The sequence below is a fragment of the Anabas testudineus genome, unplaced genomic scaffold (genome assembly GCF_900324465.2).
Source record: "Anabas testudineus unplaced genomic scaffold, fAnaTes1.2 Contig205arrow_ctg1, whole genome shotgun sequence".
NCBI classification, from domain to species: domain Eukaryota; kingdom Metazoa; phylum Chordata; class Actinopteri; order Anabantiformes; family Anabantidae; genus Anabas; species Anabas testudineus.
This window is the reverse complement of record NW_022872801.1, coordinates 33,663-47,297: the sequence shown is the minus strand read 5'-3', so window position 1 is coordinate 47,297 and position 13,635 is coordinate 33,663. Positions and strand designations below refer to the sequence as shown.

At 41.4% G+C, this 13,635-nt stretch overlaps 1 protein-coding gene across 1 annotated transcript in view; it reads right to left on the bottom strand.

Annotated features, from left to right (window-relative positions):
* Positions 1 to 3,952: 3,952 nt before the first annotated feature.
* The window catches only part of LOC113159992 (retinal guanylyl cyclase 2-like), a gene marked incomplete at its 5' end in the record, with an annotated part of 42,864 nt that continues 33,181 nt past the window's right edge, over positions 3,953 to 13,635 (bottom strand). The window contains 5 exons of the mRNA XM_026356996.1: positions 3,953 to 4,084; positions 4,225 to 4,310; positions 5,290 to 5,375; positions 5,516 to 5,614; positions 10,438 to 10,612. Of these exons, the coding sequence (XP_026212781.1) occupies positions 3,997 to 4,084; positions 4,225 to 4,310; positions 5,290 to 5,375; positions 5,516 to 5,614; positions 10,438 to 10,612 (534 nt within the window). The remainder of the gene's footprint in view (positions 4,085 to 4,224; positions 4,311 to 5,289; positions 5,376 to 5,515; positions 5,615 to 10,437; positions 10,613 to 13,635) is intronic.

Here is a 13,635-nt window from a genome sequence, read left to right as displayed (position 1 = left end):
CTTGCATGTTTTATTTCCAACTAATATGGCGTGGTTTTATGTGATTTTTTAACATTTAGCACTTACATTAAGCACTTTTTTATACTATAATATTATTTATTGTATATAATTATTGTAATTTTATTATGTATTTATTATTCATAAGTGGTAAGATTACCAATGATCGGTTTTATGAGCATTAGCATATTTTATTTATTTATTTTATTCTATACCATCTCCCTTCCTGGAACCCATCTTGACTGGACATAAGTGATTTTTCGGCCTTCATCCTTTTATCCCTTTAAAAAGAACACATACATACTCCTACGAAAACATTAAAATACAATGTTATATGGAATAGCAATTTAAATATCACCTCTTTTTAAATTACACAAATGGTATTTTATGGGAGTTATAGTTTTAACAATTGGTATATAATATATATCCACACAGATCATTTTATACTTACCTCTTATACTTACCTTTTCAGCAGCAGGAGAAGGAGGGGGTCTGGCAATCTTGTGCAGACCCCTGATGCCAGTGCACTTTGGCCATAAACATGGAAAAATTAAAAATCAAACTCTCTTTACCTAACCCTAACCCCCTAACCCTAACCCTAACCCTATTCATTGATGAAGTTAATAATCAATGTATGGGAAATCTTGTAGTTGTTATTCTCTTTTCATTTTATAACCTTTTATGATATTTGTGGAGGTGTGATCGGCCTTTTTATCAGGGGTATATATATGTGTGTGCGGGTGTATATATGTGTGTGTGGGCAAATGCGCATGTGCTTATGTATATGTATTTATGCGCGCGTATATATGCACGTATGTGCATATATATATGCGTGTGTACATATATATTTATTTATGTATATCCCCCCCCCCCCCCCCCCCACAAAAAAAAGCAAAGTAGAGTCCGCTCCTCTTGAGGTTTCATGGATTTTATTTACAAACTTAGAATACACAATAACATATAAGAGACATCTCAAATTGAGATCAATACATGCAATATGTGGACATGTGAGTGACAGTGTGATTGTATGTCAGTGCGCGCGTACGTGTGTGTGTGTGTGTGTGTAGGTGTGTGTATAGGCATGTGCGTGTGTATATATATATATATGAGGGGAGAAGAAAATGAGCGTCCGCTCATATCCCTGATTGCCAGTGCAATTTGAACCATTTCATGGTCCGCTTTTTAAATTAATTTAATTTAACCTACCCTAACCCCCTAACCTAACCCTAAACCCTAACCCCCTAACCCTAACCGCAATCTGCGCAAGCTGTGGCGGGGAGAGTCATTTGAGAAAAAATAATTTAACCCTAACCCTCAAATGTACAGATTGTTGAGTTTCCTATGTAATTTTCTATACAATTATACTATATATACTGTCTTAAACTTTTCACTGTAAAGTGCCTTGAGATGACTTCTGTTGTGAGTTGGTGCTATACAAAAAAAGTTAATTAAAAAGTGTATATTGTATGACTTTATTTATGAAGAATTTGCATTTGTTAATACAGAGGAGAAAAATAAAATCACACGTCGCAGATCAACCTGAATAAAATAATACATTCTAAAACACTTTCAGTAAAACAATTATCATCAGAAACTGATGAGTGAAGCTCTTGTTAGTCAACGTCTTAAAAAGTAAAATATACAAATTACCACATCATTCATTCACTCACACATTTTTAACCCTAACCCTAACCTTTTTGTCATAGGAAAGTCAGAAGCCTTACCCAGCATGCTATGAAAAATATAGAACATAAATACGTGATCTTTCAAAGATAATCCTGGTTCATCATAATATAATATATTTCACAAATCTTTGTGGGTTGCTATTTAAGTCCAGGAGTGGAGTGAAACCAAACCTGGAGCACAAATTTTTGGGCTCCAACCTACTACAGTGAGGGAAAAAATTATTTGAACCCCAGCTGATTTTGTAAGTTTGCCCACTAACAAAGAAATGATCAGTCTATAATTTCAATGGTAGGTGTATTTGAACAGTGAGACACAACAATGACAAAAAAAATCCAGAAAAATGCGTTTCAAAAAGAATTATAAATTAATTTGCATTTCCACGAAGGAAAGAAGTATTTGATCCCTTCGAAAAACGTGCTTTAGTACTTGGTGGCAAAACCTTTGTTGGCAATCACAGAGGTCAGCCGTTTCTTGTAGTTGGCCACAAGGTTTGCACACATCTCAGGGGGGATTTTGGCCCACTCCTCTTTGCAGATCCTCTCCAATGTTTGGCAACTCGAACCTCCAGCTCCCTCCACAGATTTTCTATGGGATTAAGGTCTGGAGACTGACTAGGCCACTCCATGACCTTAATATGCTTCTTCTTGAGCCAGTGATTTGTTGCCTTAGCCGTGTGTTTTGGATCATTGTCATGCTGGAGTACCCAACCACGACCCTTTTCAATGCCCTGACTGAGGGAAGGAGGTTCTCACCCAACATTTGACGGTACATGGCCCCATCCATCCTCCCTTTGATGCGGTGCAATTGTCCTGTCCCCTTGGCAGAAAAACACCCCCAAAGCATAATGTTTCCACCTCCATATTTGACAGTGGGGATAGTGTTTTTGGAGTCATAGGCAGCCTTCCTCCTCCTCCAAACACAGCGAGTTGAGTTGATGCCAAAGAGCTCGATTTTGGTCTTATCTGACCACAACACTTTCACCCAGTCTTCCTCTGAATCAGTCAGATGTTCAGTGGCAAACTTCAAACGGGCCTGTAGATGGGCTTTCTTGAGCAGGGGGACCTTGCGGGCACAGCAGGATTTCAGTCCTTCACGGCGTAGTGTGTTACCAACTGTTTTTTTGGTGACTATGGTCCCAGCTGCCTTGAGATCATTGACAAGTTCCTCCCGAGTGGTTCTTGGCTGATTCCTCACCGTTCTCATTATCATTGAAACTCCACGAGGTGAGATCTTGCATGGAGCTCCAGACCAAGGGAGATTGGCAGTTAATTTATGTTTCTTCCATTTGCGAATAATTGCACCAACTGTTGTCACCTTCTCACCCAGCTGCTTGGCGATGGTCTTGTAGCCCATTCCAGCCTTGTGTAGGTCCACAATCTTGTCCCTGACATCCTTGGAAAGCTCTTTGGTCTTGGCCATGGTGAAGAGTTTGGAATCTGGATTGATTGATTGCTTCTGTGGACAGGTCTCTTTTATACAGGTAACGAGCTGAGAGGGCTGCCAATGTCAGCTCGTTACCTGTATAAGATCCACCTGGGAGCTAGAGATCTTGCTGACGGATAGGGGATCAAATACTTATTTCCTTCATGGAAATGCAAATTAATTTATAACTCTTTTTGAAACGCATTTTTCTGGATTTTTTTTGTCATTGTTGTGTCTCACTGTTCAAATAAACCTACCATTGAAATTATAGCCTGATCATTTCTTTGTTAGTGGGCAAACTTACAAAATCAGCTGGGGTTCAAATAATTTTTTCCCTCACTGTATCTTCAGATTTAAGAAGCTACTTGATGAGTAATGAAATGTTTCAATCTAACAAGAAGGAAGTCCAGTTACCAGGACTTAACTTCCACCTGGACGACTGAGAATCTTCACTTACAGTGAAGTAGGCTACAGTAGGCTTAAGGTACAATTACTATACAAAACCATACTTACTGTAAAAATATACAGTGCAATTACTATATAAACATTATGTACGGTAAGTATCGTGTGTCAGGCACCAAAATGGACCGTTTAATTTAAATGTAATGAAGAGACATTGGTAACCAGTCAGAGCTCGGTGTCCTCTGGAATGAAAAACAAAGTCTCTTCATTCAGATTTCACTGGCATCCATGGAGAACTTCAGATTTCACAGCCTTTAGGAAACTTCAGGACATCTGTTGATTCCACAGGTTTCAGGATTTGGCTAAAAATGTATCACAGTCCATGAGGTAGTGTGTATTTTTAAAATCATGAGTGTATTTATGTCGTGTTGTTCAACTGTCTTGCTGCGTTAATAAATGTGTGTGTACATGTTTTAATGACTGTTGGCATCATTTCTTCATCTTTTTCTGTCGATCCAGAAACTTCTGTCTTCGCTCAACTGGGATCTCGTCCAGACTGATGCCATGGTTACTGGCCCTGAGAAAGACAGACAAGTGGAAAAAAGACAGACAAAGATGAAACTGACCGAGACACACTAGAATAAACCCAGTCCTCCTTGGTCCCATCTCTCATGTCACATAATAATTTGTGACAACTTTATAATGATTTGTTCTTACCCTCCGCTGAGGTCTGGAGGAACAGGAAGAGGTTTAGTGAAACCATCTTGACCCATCAACCAGTATGTGTCCTCTGAGCCCTTTACCTACAATAATGAACCAGTGTTACCAACTTGGCGACTTTCCAAATCCCCTTGGTGGGCTTTTTTGTCAAAAGGAACTAGCAAAAAATCTAGCAACTTTTTTCTGATGTTACTGGAGACATGAAAGCACGTATCGTTCTGCAGTTACTGTCCTCACCAAGCAGTGGGTGCTGCTGGCTCCCCCTCCCCCATCTTAAAGCAGTGGCCTTGCTAAACTTTAGTCAGAGCAGAGAGGAGATCCACACCACACTGCGCCAACTGCAAATGGATCATGTGTGCGCAAAGAGATTGCTGCGCCCGGCCTGGCTACAGGGCAGGGTGTACAGATGATGGTACCCTTAACTTAATATTTTGTTGCACAACCTTTTGAGGAGATTTCTGTCTTCTCATAGAAGGCCACTTTAGAATAGTCCAATGTTTTGCTTTTATCTATTTTTGGTGTTTTAAGCTGTTTTGGGCCATTGTCCTGTTGGAGGACTATGACCTATGACAAAGACCAAGCTTTCTGACACTGGGCGGCAGGTTTTGCTCTAGAATGCCTTAAACGCCTTGACATTTCATTGAACCCTGCACAAATTTAACAAAACCCTGTGCCACATGGAGAAAATCGGTCCCAGAATATTACTTCCATGTTTCACAGTAGGTACTGTGTCCCTTTCCTTGTAGGCTTCATTTTTGCATCTGTGAACATGGAGCGGATGTGACTGAAATTTCCAGTTTTGTCTCATCTGTCAAAGAAGCTTTGTGGTTTGTCAATATGCATTTTCTTTTTTTTTCTTTTTTTATTTGCTTTCAACAGTGGTGTCCATATTCGTCTCATTTCTTCATGATGGATTTCACTGAACTCTGGGGGATTCTAAGTTCCTTGAATCATAAAATGGGATTATGACAGTGTGTACCAATGTTAACATTAACAGTATTATTTTAATTTAAACTATTACTGTTTGGTGCAGCTGAAAAACAACATCTGAACAGGTCGTACCTGTGCCTTCCGAGTCTCTATATGGTATCCAAGTTTAAGACTGGTAAGGACCTTCACAGTGCTTAGACTGATGTGGATCCTGTAGGCTGGAGACAAACCGAAACATTCTAGAGCTTGATAGTACAACAATAATACAAACAGTAACAAAGCAGAAAGCTCAGATCAGGTGGATAAATTATTTCCCGTAGAATTACATTCTAAAAGGGTTCTATTGTTTTCCACATACGCAGTCCGCTGGACTCCATGAGTGATGCTGTGGTCACAGTGTCTCCAAACAGACAGTACCTGGGCATCATGAGACCCACTACTCCTGCTACTACTGGACCTGGGGACAGACACAGAACGAGAGAAAGGTAGAGAGACATGTCCAGTCTGTGTTAAATTACCTTTTAAAACAAAAAATGGCACAAAAAATATATTTTTTTACTATGGTCATTTCAAAAAGTGCAACTTCTTTACAAAGTGATGAGGTGTTTACTGCAGCTGCTGATTGTGAGTCTTTCTGTCAGGGTTCCTGCCTCATCCCCATCCTGTTGGGGTTTTTTGTCTCCTCCTGGTGTTTCCCTGGTCTCCCTTCCTCCATTCTCCTTGACTCCTAATTGACTGACTCATTTCACCTGTGTGTCCCTTTTGTTTTATAAGCTCCCCTCAGGCTTCTGTTCAGTGCTGGTTTGTTGTCCACCACATGCAGCACTACACCCTCCATCACTCCGGTTCGTTCGTTCGTTCGTTCGTTCGTTCGTCTGTCTGTCTGTCAAGGATCGTCTTGGGTTGTTTTATGGACTTGGCCTCTGTTCGTGTTGGATTTCATGTCATTTGGAAGTAAGTGTCTTGCCTGCCATTGCAGTGCCTTTTTGTTGTCACTTTGTATTGTTTGCGTTTGCCTGCCTTTGCCAGTGATTTTTGTTTGTTACTTTGTATTATCAGTAAGTTTGTTTGTGTTCCATTAGCGTTTGTGCCTCATGCTTTGTTTTGTGATAGTTTGTTGGTTAATAGTTGGTTAGTAGTTTTGTGCATTGCTTGTTTAGTTTGAGTTCATATCTTTGCCTGCATTACTGCAGTATTTTCAGTTGGTACTTTGTATGTCTGGTTAATGGTTTTGTTTGGATTTTTCCACCGTGTTTTCGGGTCTTTTTACGTTGATACTTTGTTTGGCTATGTTTGTGCTTGTTTTGTTTTCCCTTGTTTTGTTGGTTCCCTGTGTCCTCTGTAATTTGGACCAGGTTGAATAACTTACGTTTTTTTGTACTCCAGTTTGTCCCTGTACGTCCATACCCTCACAATTTCTGGCTTCAGTTTTGTCTTTAGTAATTGAAAAGCTGCTCTTGGATCAAGTGACTGACTTGGCCATTGAAGAATGTCACATTACTTGGCCTTGAAAAACCCTAATATAGTTTTTGCTGTATGATTTGGGTCATTATGCATTTTGAGGCAGCTTCCAACAAGTTTTTCAGCATTTGGCTGAATGTGAGCAGAGAAAATAACCCTATACATCTCAGGATTCATCCTGATACTTCTGTCAGAAGTCACATTATCAGTAAACATCGTTCCATTTGCAGTCATACATGCCCATATAACACTGCCTCCACTATGTGACACATAATGTGGTTGCTTTGGATGAGCTGTTCCTTTCCATCTCTCATTCTGTTACAAGCTCTGTTTTTCATTAGTCCAAATAAACTGATTCCAGAACATGGGAGGCTTTTTAGTTGTTTTCTGGCAAAGTGGAATCTCGCTTTCCCATTCTAGAGCATTACAAGTAAATGGTCTGCACTTATATAGCGCTTTTCTACCTAGCTGGTACTCAAAGCGCTTTACATTGCGTTTCATTCACCCATTCACACACACAAGCGCGCGCACACACACACCGATGGCAGAGCTGCTATGCAGCTGACCTGACTCACCGGGGGCAACTAAGGGTTCAGTATCTTGCCCAAGGACACTTTGGCATGTGACACGGCAGCCGGGAACTGAACCACCAATCCTGTGATTGGCAGTCAACTGCTCTACCTATTGAGCCACAGCCACCCCCTAGTGTGTTTTACACCTTGTTGAGAAACCTCTGTACTTACGTTCATAAAGTGTCTCGAGTGTGACAAGGACACGTCTACCTCCTCAATAGTGTTTTTAACTTGTGGTCATCAAGTTGAGTTTTCATTCGTGGTCTTCAAGGCCTTTTGCTGTTGCTGAGCAGTCGGTTAATTCTCTCGTTTTAAGAATGATCCAAATTGTTGTATTGACCATTGTCCTAGTGTTTTTTCTCTAGGTTGGTTTTATTGTGTTCTTTTAGTCTCATCACTTAATTAGATACGTTATGTTGACATTTCCAGTGAACAGCTACCAAATGCAAATGTAATACTCAGAACTACCTCTAGGCCTTTTATGTACTTAAGATAAAATAAGGTAAACTTTAATAAACCACAAAGGGAAATTCACATGGATAGTAAAAGTAGTTACTAATCATCTGCTGTTGGCTTGGTTGTTGGTCGTGGGGATGAAGTATCTCCTGTATCTATCAGTCCTGCAATGCAGTGAGTTGAGTCATCCACTGCAGCTCCTTCTTTGGTCTATAAGGATGTTGGGTAGATGATGGTCGGTGTTCTGTGGAATAGTCTGTGTGCACTTGCTACTGTAGTTTGATAAAACATTTGTAGCATCATGTAGCAAATGGAGGACCTAAGCTGCTTTTTTTGCTTTTTTATATTTGATTGGTCATGGAATAACGAGGGAATAGGTCACACTTGACAAAATGCCTGCATCCCTGAAACCAGTCAAGCTTCAGTGATCATTCTTTAATTATCACTTATCTAAGTTGAGACTTGGTTACCAAACAGAGCTTTATCAGTAATCTCCCAGAGTTATCAGCTTTGATTGGATCACCATCTGACCATACAGAACTAGACCATGCGACTGTATATTTAGAGTCCTCATTCTGTTATATCTTAGATAATGTAGCTCCAGTTAAAAGAAAAGTCATAAGAGAAAAGAACTTGCTCCCTGGTATAATGATAACACGCTAATATTATAAAACAGACCACTCAAAAATTAGAACGTAAATTGTATCAAACTAAATTGTTAGTATTTCAGATAGCATGGAAGGAGAGCATCCTGAACTATAAAACAGCTCTTAGTGCAGCTAGATCAACGTATCTCTCCACTCTTATAGAAAACAACAAAAATAACCCTAGATTTTTATTTAATACAGTAGCCAAATTAACTAGAAATAAGACCACTGCAGATATCTTCACAACAATGTTGTGCAGTACATGCAGGACTTCATGACATTTTTCAATAACAAAATTGTAAATATTAGGCAAAAAATTCAGGCTTTTAAACCAGAAAATTTAATTTACGCAGATGATAAACTCCTCGCTTAAATCCTATTTGACTGATGGTTACAGTATGTAGATCTAAATGCCGATTACTCACATGCTCTCTGGTGGAGTTTGGTGTTCCACAGGGTTCAGTTTTAGGCCCACTGCTTTTTCCCCCTCTACATGCTTCCTCTAGGCAACATAATCCATAAGGATGGTATTAGCTTTCATTGCTATGCTGACGACACACAGTTATATGTTTCATCAAAACCAGATGAGATCAAACAGCTTAATAAAGTTGAGCAATGTGTAAAGGATATACGAGACTGGATGCTAATTAACTTCCTTCTGCTAAATCCTGATAAGACAGAAGTACTAGTTATAGGACCACATGCCACTAAAAGCAAGATTTTAGATCACACTGTAACTCTAGATGGCCTTTCTGTTCCATCTAGTGCAACAGCAAAAGACCTTGGTGTGATTTTAGATTCCAGTCTTTCATTTGAAGCTCATGTAGATAATATCACCAGGATGGCAGCAGCAAGAGTCCTCACTAGAACCAATAGATAGGAGCACATCACCCCTGTCTTATCTACACTTCATTGGCTCCCTGTGAAATTTTGCATTGATTTTAAAATACTACTTTTGACATTTAAAGCATTAAATGGTCTCGCGCCAAATGATCTAAGTAAACTGCTAGTTCCTTATGATCCGCTACGCCTACTTCGATCAAAGGATGCAGGCTGCCTGTCAGTACCTCGTATCATGAAAACTACAGCTGGGGGCAGAGCTTTTTCTTACAAAGCCCCAAAGTTATGGAATAGCCTTCCAATTAGCGTTCGGGACTCAGACACAGTCTCAGTATTTAAGTTTAGGCTGAAAACCTATTTATTTAGTCAAGCATTGTAGTAAATAGATTTGGGAAGGACTCATGGACGTAGAGCACTATGGTGAACTGGTATGTTTAGATGCTGTCTTCCCCACTCTCACTGATCACTCAGGTTTGTTGATGGTGAAGTGATTGGTTGCTCTACATCCCAGGGAGCCCTCATGTCTGTGTTTCCTTCTGGCTCTGCTTTTTAGTTAAGCTGTCATTGTTAGTCCTGCCGGAGTCCCTGCTGCACTCTACACGAAGTATGCATTCACCTCATACATTATCTGACTGTGATCACACTAACTGTTATCTCTCCTCTTCTGCTCTCTTTCCCTCTTCCTGTCTCTCTGTTGAGCTACATGTCGTTCCACCCTTTGCCTTCCGGTCCTGTGTGACTCGTCCTTGTGTACTGCTTCTGGTTGGAGATTTTGTCGCTTGGATGCCGCATGTGGTCTGTGTGGGATGTGTGTGGTGACTGAGGATGGCTCTAGTTTACCATGAAGACAGTCCTGGCCTCAGTTTATGTTGACAGCGGTTTCTCTGGGGTCTTGACTCAACATTAGTCGCTCTATAGTCAGGACTGGAATTTCCTACAAGTCTACCTGAGCCTCCAATAACTAACTGGACTCCACCATTAACTTAATGAAATCAACTGAACTGCTTGCTGCCTAACACACAGTATGTACACTCCTTGCTTTCTGTTATCACCCAAATGAGGATGGGTTCCCTGATGAGTCTGGTTCCTCTCAAGCTTTCTTCCTGTTGCTTTCTCAGGGAGTTTTGCCTTGACACTGTTGCCCTCGGCTTGCTCATCAGGGACAATCAGATTCATACACTTCCACTGTTCTCATAGTTTCTTTAAATTGAAGTTTAAGGGTTAATTTTGGAACTGAGTTTAGATTAGCATTAGTATCATGTCATTAAGAATCCTAACAACTGTAGAGAGATGAGTTTGTGTACCTGAATGCAATCCAATGCGTATTTTAACCTTCATTTCAGGCATGTGTCTGATCTTAAAGGCTGCAATTGAGTGCAGGATGTCCAGAGACATGTTGGCCACTTCAGCAGCATGTCGATTCCCATTTCTGTTAGGAACACCTGAAGCCACCATGTAGGCATCTCCAATTGTTTCTACCTGCAAACCATACAAATCACAGCAGGCTGATTGCGACATTACATCATAATACGTTTGACATTCAGTATCAATGAATGATCAAAACTACAACCTCAGTTTTCGTGAAGTTGAGTCATGGCAACTGAATTTCCTTTGTTAGATTGAAACATTTCACTACTCATCCAAGTAGTTTCTTTAGTCTGTGAAAAGTTAGTAGATATAAGGCTTTTGTTTTAGACCCAAAAATACACAGACAACCAAGGTTTCATTTTGACTGTTTTATTTGTTAAAAATAAAAAGAGTTGTGATGTTTTGACAGGTTGAAATTCTGCGAGTCTCTCTAAGTTGGAGGTCCCCTCTAACGGCGGGCACAAAATCCATTTCCTCTTTACTAAATAAATGAAATGTCCTCTTCAAAAAACAGAAAATTCTCTACATTTAGCAGACAATTATATCTAAAGTGACTTAGAAGGTACAAAGGCAAGGTAAGCGTAAGTGTAAGGAGGTCTTGCTGAAGAACCCCTACTGGAGGTGGACCATAGCTGGAACTCAAACCCCGGTCTCCAACGTAGAGAGCAGCAATCTTACCATTACACAATCACTAGCCAGACACTATTTAAAAAGAATGCACTCATCTTCATTAACAGAAAATACTTGAGATCAAATTAATGATTTTCAGTCTAGAAAACAAAAAGCTTGAGATGATCTATTGCCATTGTGAAGGTATTACAGCGGAAATTGCAGCAGCTCAATGTCAAACTGGGTCGGTGCACTGTTTGGATGCATTTGTACATGTCTTTTTTTTTTTTTGTTTCGTGTACAGTCGGGTGAACAATATCTACAGCCGACACAATCTACTTATATCACCCTTTTAGCTTGGCACCAGGCCAAGCTAAAAGGAGAAGAAGAAGATTTCCCTCACTTCTCCACCTCACTCTCCCTCTGGACTCCACCCACCGGGTGGAGTCCACTCACTCTCCCTCTGCTCACAGCAATCAGATGAACATTGGACTCACCTGTGTCCCCTTCTCCCTACAAAACTCTCCTCAGCCCTTTCCCTCTCAGTTTGTCGTCATTCTCCAACCTGTCTCCAGCCTGTGTTTCCCATGCCTGCTTAACCCTGCCTGTTCCTGCTCATCCTCCTCAGCCCTGTCTGCTTCCCTCCTGGACTCTCTGGACTCTGTTCCCCCCTCTGAACTCTTGGACCTGATTTTCCGTAAGTGTTTTCTTGCCTCTGAGCAGTGGTTTTTGTTTTGTGCTTTGGTTCCTGATATGTTACTTTGTTCCATGACGTTTTGGTAGTTCTCTGTTGTTACTTAGTGTTACCTAATAAATCGTGTTTTCTGTTCAGCCCTTCCTCGTTCCCCTTCCTTAATTGTGACAACTTAAGATCAGAGTTTACTACAGAGAAAGCGTAACAAGCGAGTTTAATCGTTTGCACAATATCCCGGAGGAAGTAGCGAGGAGCCCCCCCCCTCCCCTCCTGTAGATCTCCACCCTAATGGGGAGGAGGCGCAGAGAAAGGAGGAAAAGGCGAGGATACAGGGCTGGTGTGCTAGCCAGGCTACGGAGGAAGCCACACAGACCACCACTTCCCAGCCTATTTCTCTCTAATGCCAGATCCCTGATGAATAAGATGGAGGATATTGGAGGACGCGTGTTTTTTTCGTATGACAACAGTGGAATTTTTTTAACTCTACACAACATTTCTCCAACTCAGGTATGTTAAAATGAGTAATATTCAGCTTGTTCAGTGTGTGGAGTGCAGGATGTTTAGACCGTCTTCCTCCGTCGTTAGCGTTAATTTTACCTGTGACAGGTGTGTGTAACTTAGCACTCTGACGGAGATAACAGGGTTAGTGTTAGCGCATCCAGACAGAGAGAGGGTTAGGGAGAGCGAGAGTAGTCTTATTTCTGTAGCGGACAGTCTGGGTGCAGCAGGCGAAGATAGCCAGTCCTCGACTCCGGTGTTAGAACCCTCATAGCGGGACAAGTGGGTGACGACTCGGCGGCATACTTGCACAGCAAAAGCTAAGGCTAAGGCTAAAGCTAGCCCACCGGAGCACACCACCCCCACGCTTCACGTGTCTAACAGGTTTGCCCGTCTCAGTGATTCACCCGCTGAGAAACCTGGAAGAACTCCGGTTATAGGAGACTCCAACATGAGACACGTGAAATTAGCCAGACCTTTAGGGGCTCCAGCGGCTGTGGTCAGGTGTATCCCGGGAGCCAGGGCAACGGAGATTGAAGGCAATCTTAGGACAGGATAGCTTTTCAAAGATAGTGATATATGCTGGAGCTGATGATATACGCCTTTGTCTGAGGTTACCAAGAATAACTTTAAAGAGGTGTTTAAATTGGCGAAGGCGATGTCCGAAGTGGTAATCTGCTCTGGTCCCCTCCCAATAAGACGAGGCGACATAACTTACAGCAGGTTATGGTCGCTGAACCGCTGGATGTCCAGGTGGTGCTCTGAAAACAATGTGGGCTTCATAGATAATTGGAGTTCCTTTGAGGGCAAACGTGGCCTGTTAGGGCGGGACGGTGTCCATCCCACTCGGGAAGGTGCTGCTCTCATTTCTTGTAGCATAGCACATAGTCTGAGAACAGGCCTAGCTAGTCGCTGACTACCCAGAGCCCAGGCCAGGGAGCAGACAAACAGGCTAAACCAAGTGTCTGCTAGCTGCACAAAGTCGTCACTCAGGGTTCAGCATATTGAGACTGTGTCTGTCCCCCAAGCTAAACAAAAAGTCAGAAAAACCCAAAAAGTCTGTTTTAGTAATCTAATTAACATAGAGACCTCAAATTCAGAGCACACTGATTGTGCAGCCAGCACCTCTGATCTGAAGTGAAGGGACTGTTAAATATTAGATCTCTTACATCTAAAGCTCTTACTGTTAATGAAACTATCACAGATCAGGAGTTTGATATACCGTATTTTCCACACTGTAAGGCGCATAGAATAGATGCTACAGTAGAGGCTGGGGTTACGTTATGCAACATTAGATGGAGCTGCGCTAAAAGGAATGTCAACAAAACAGTCA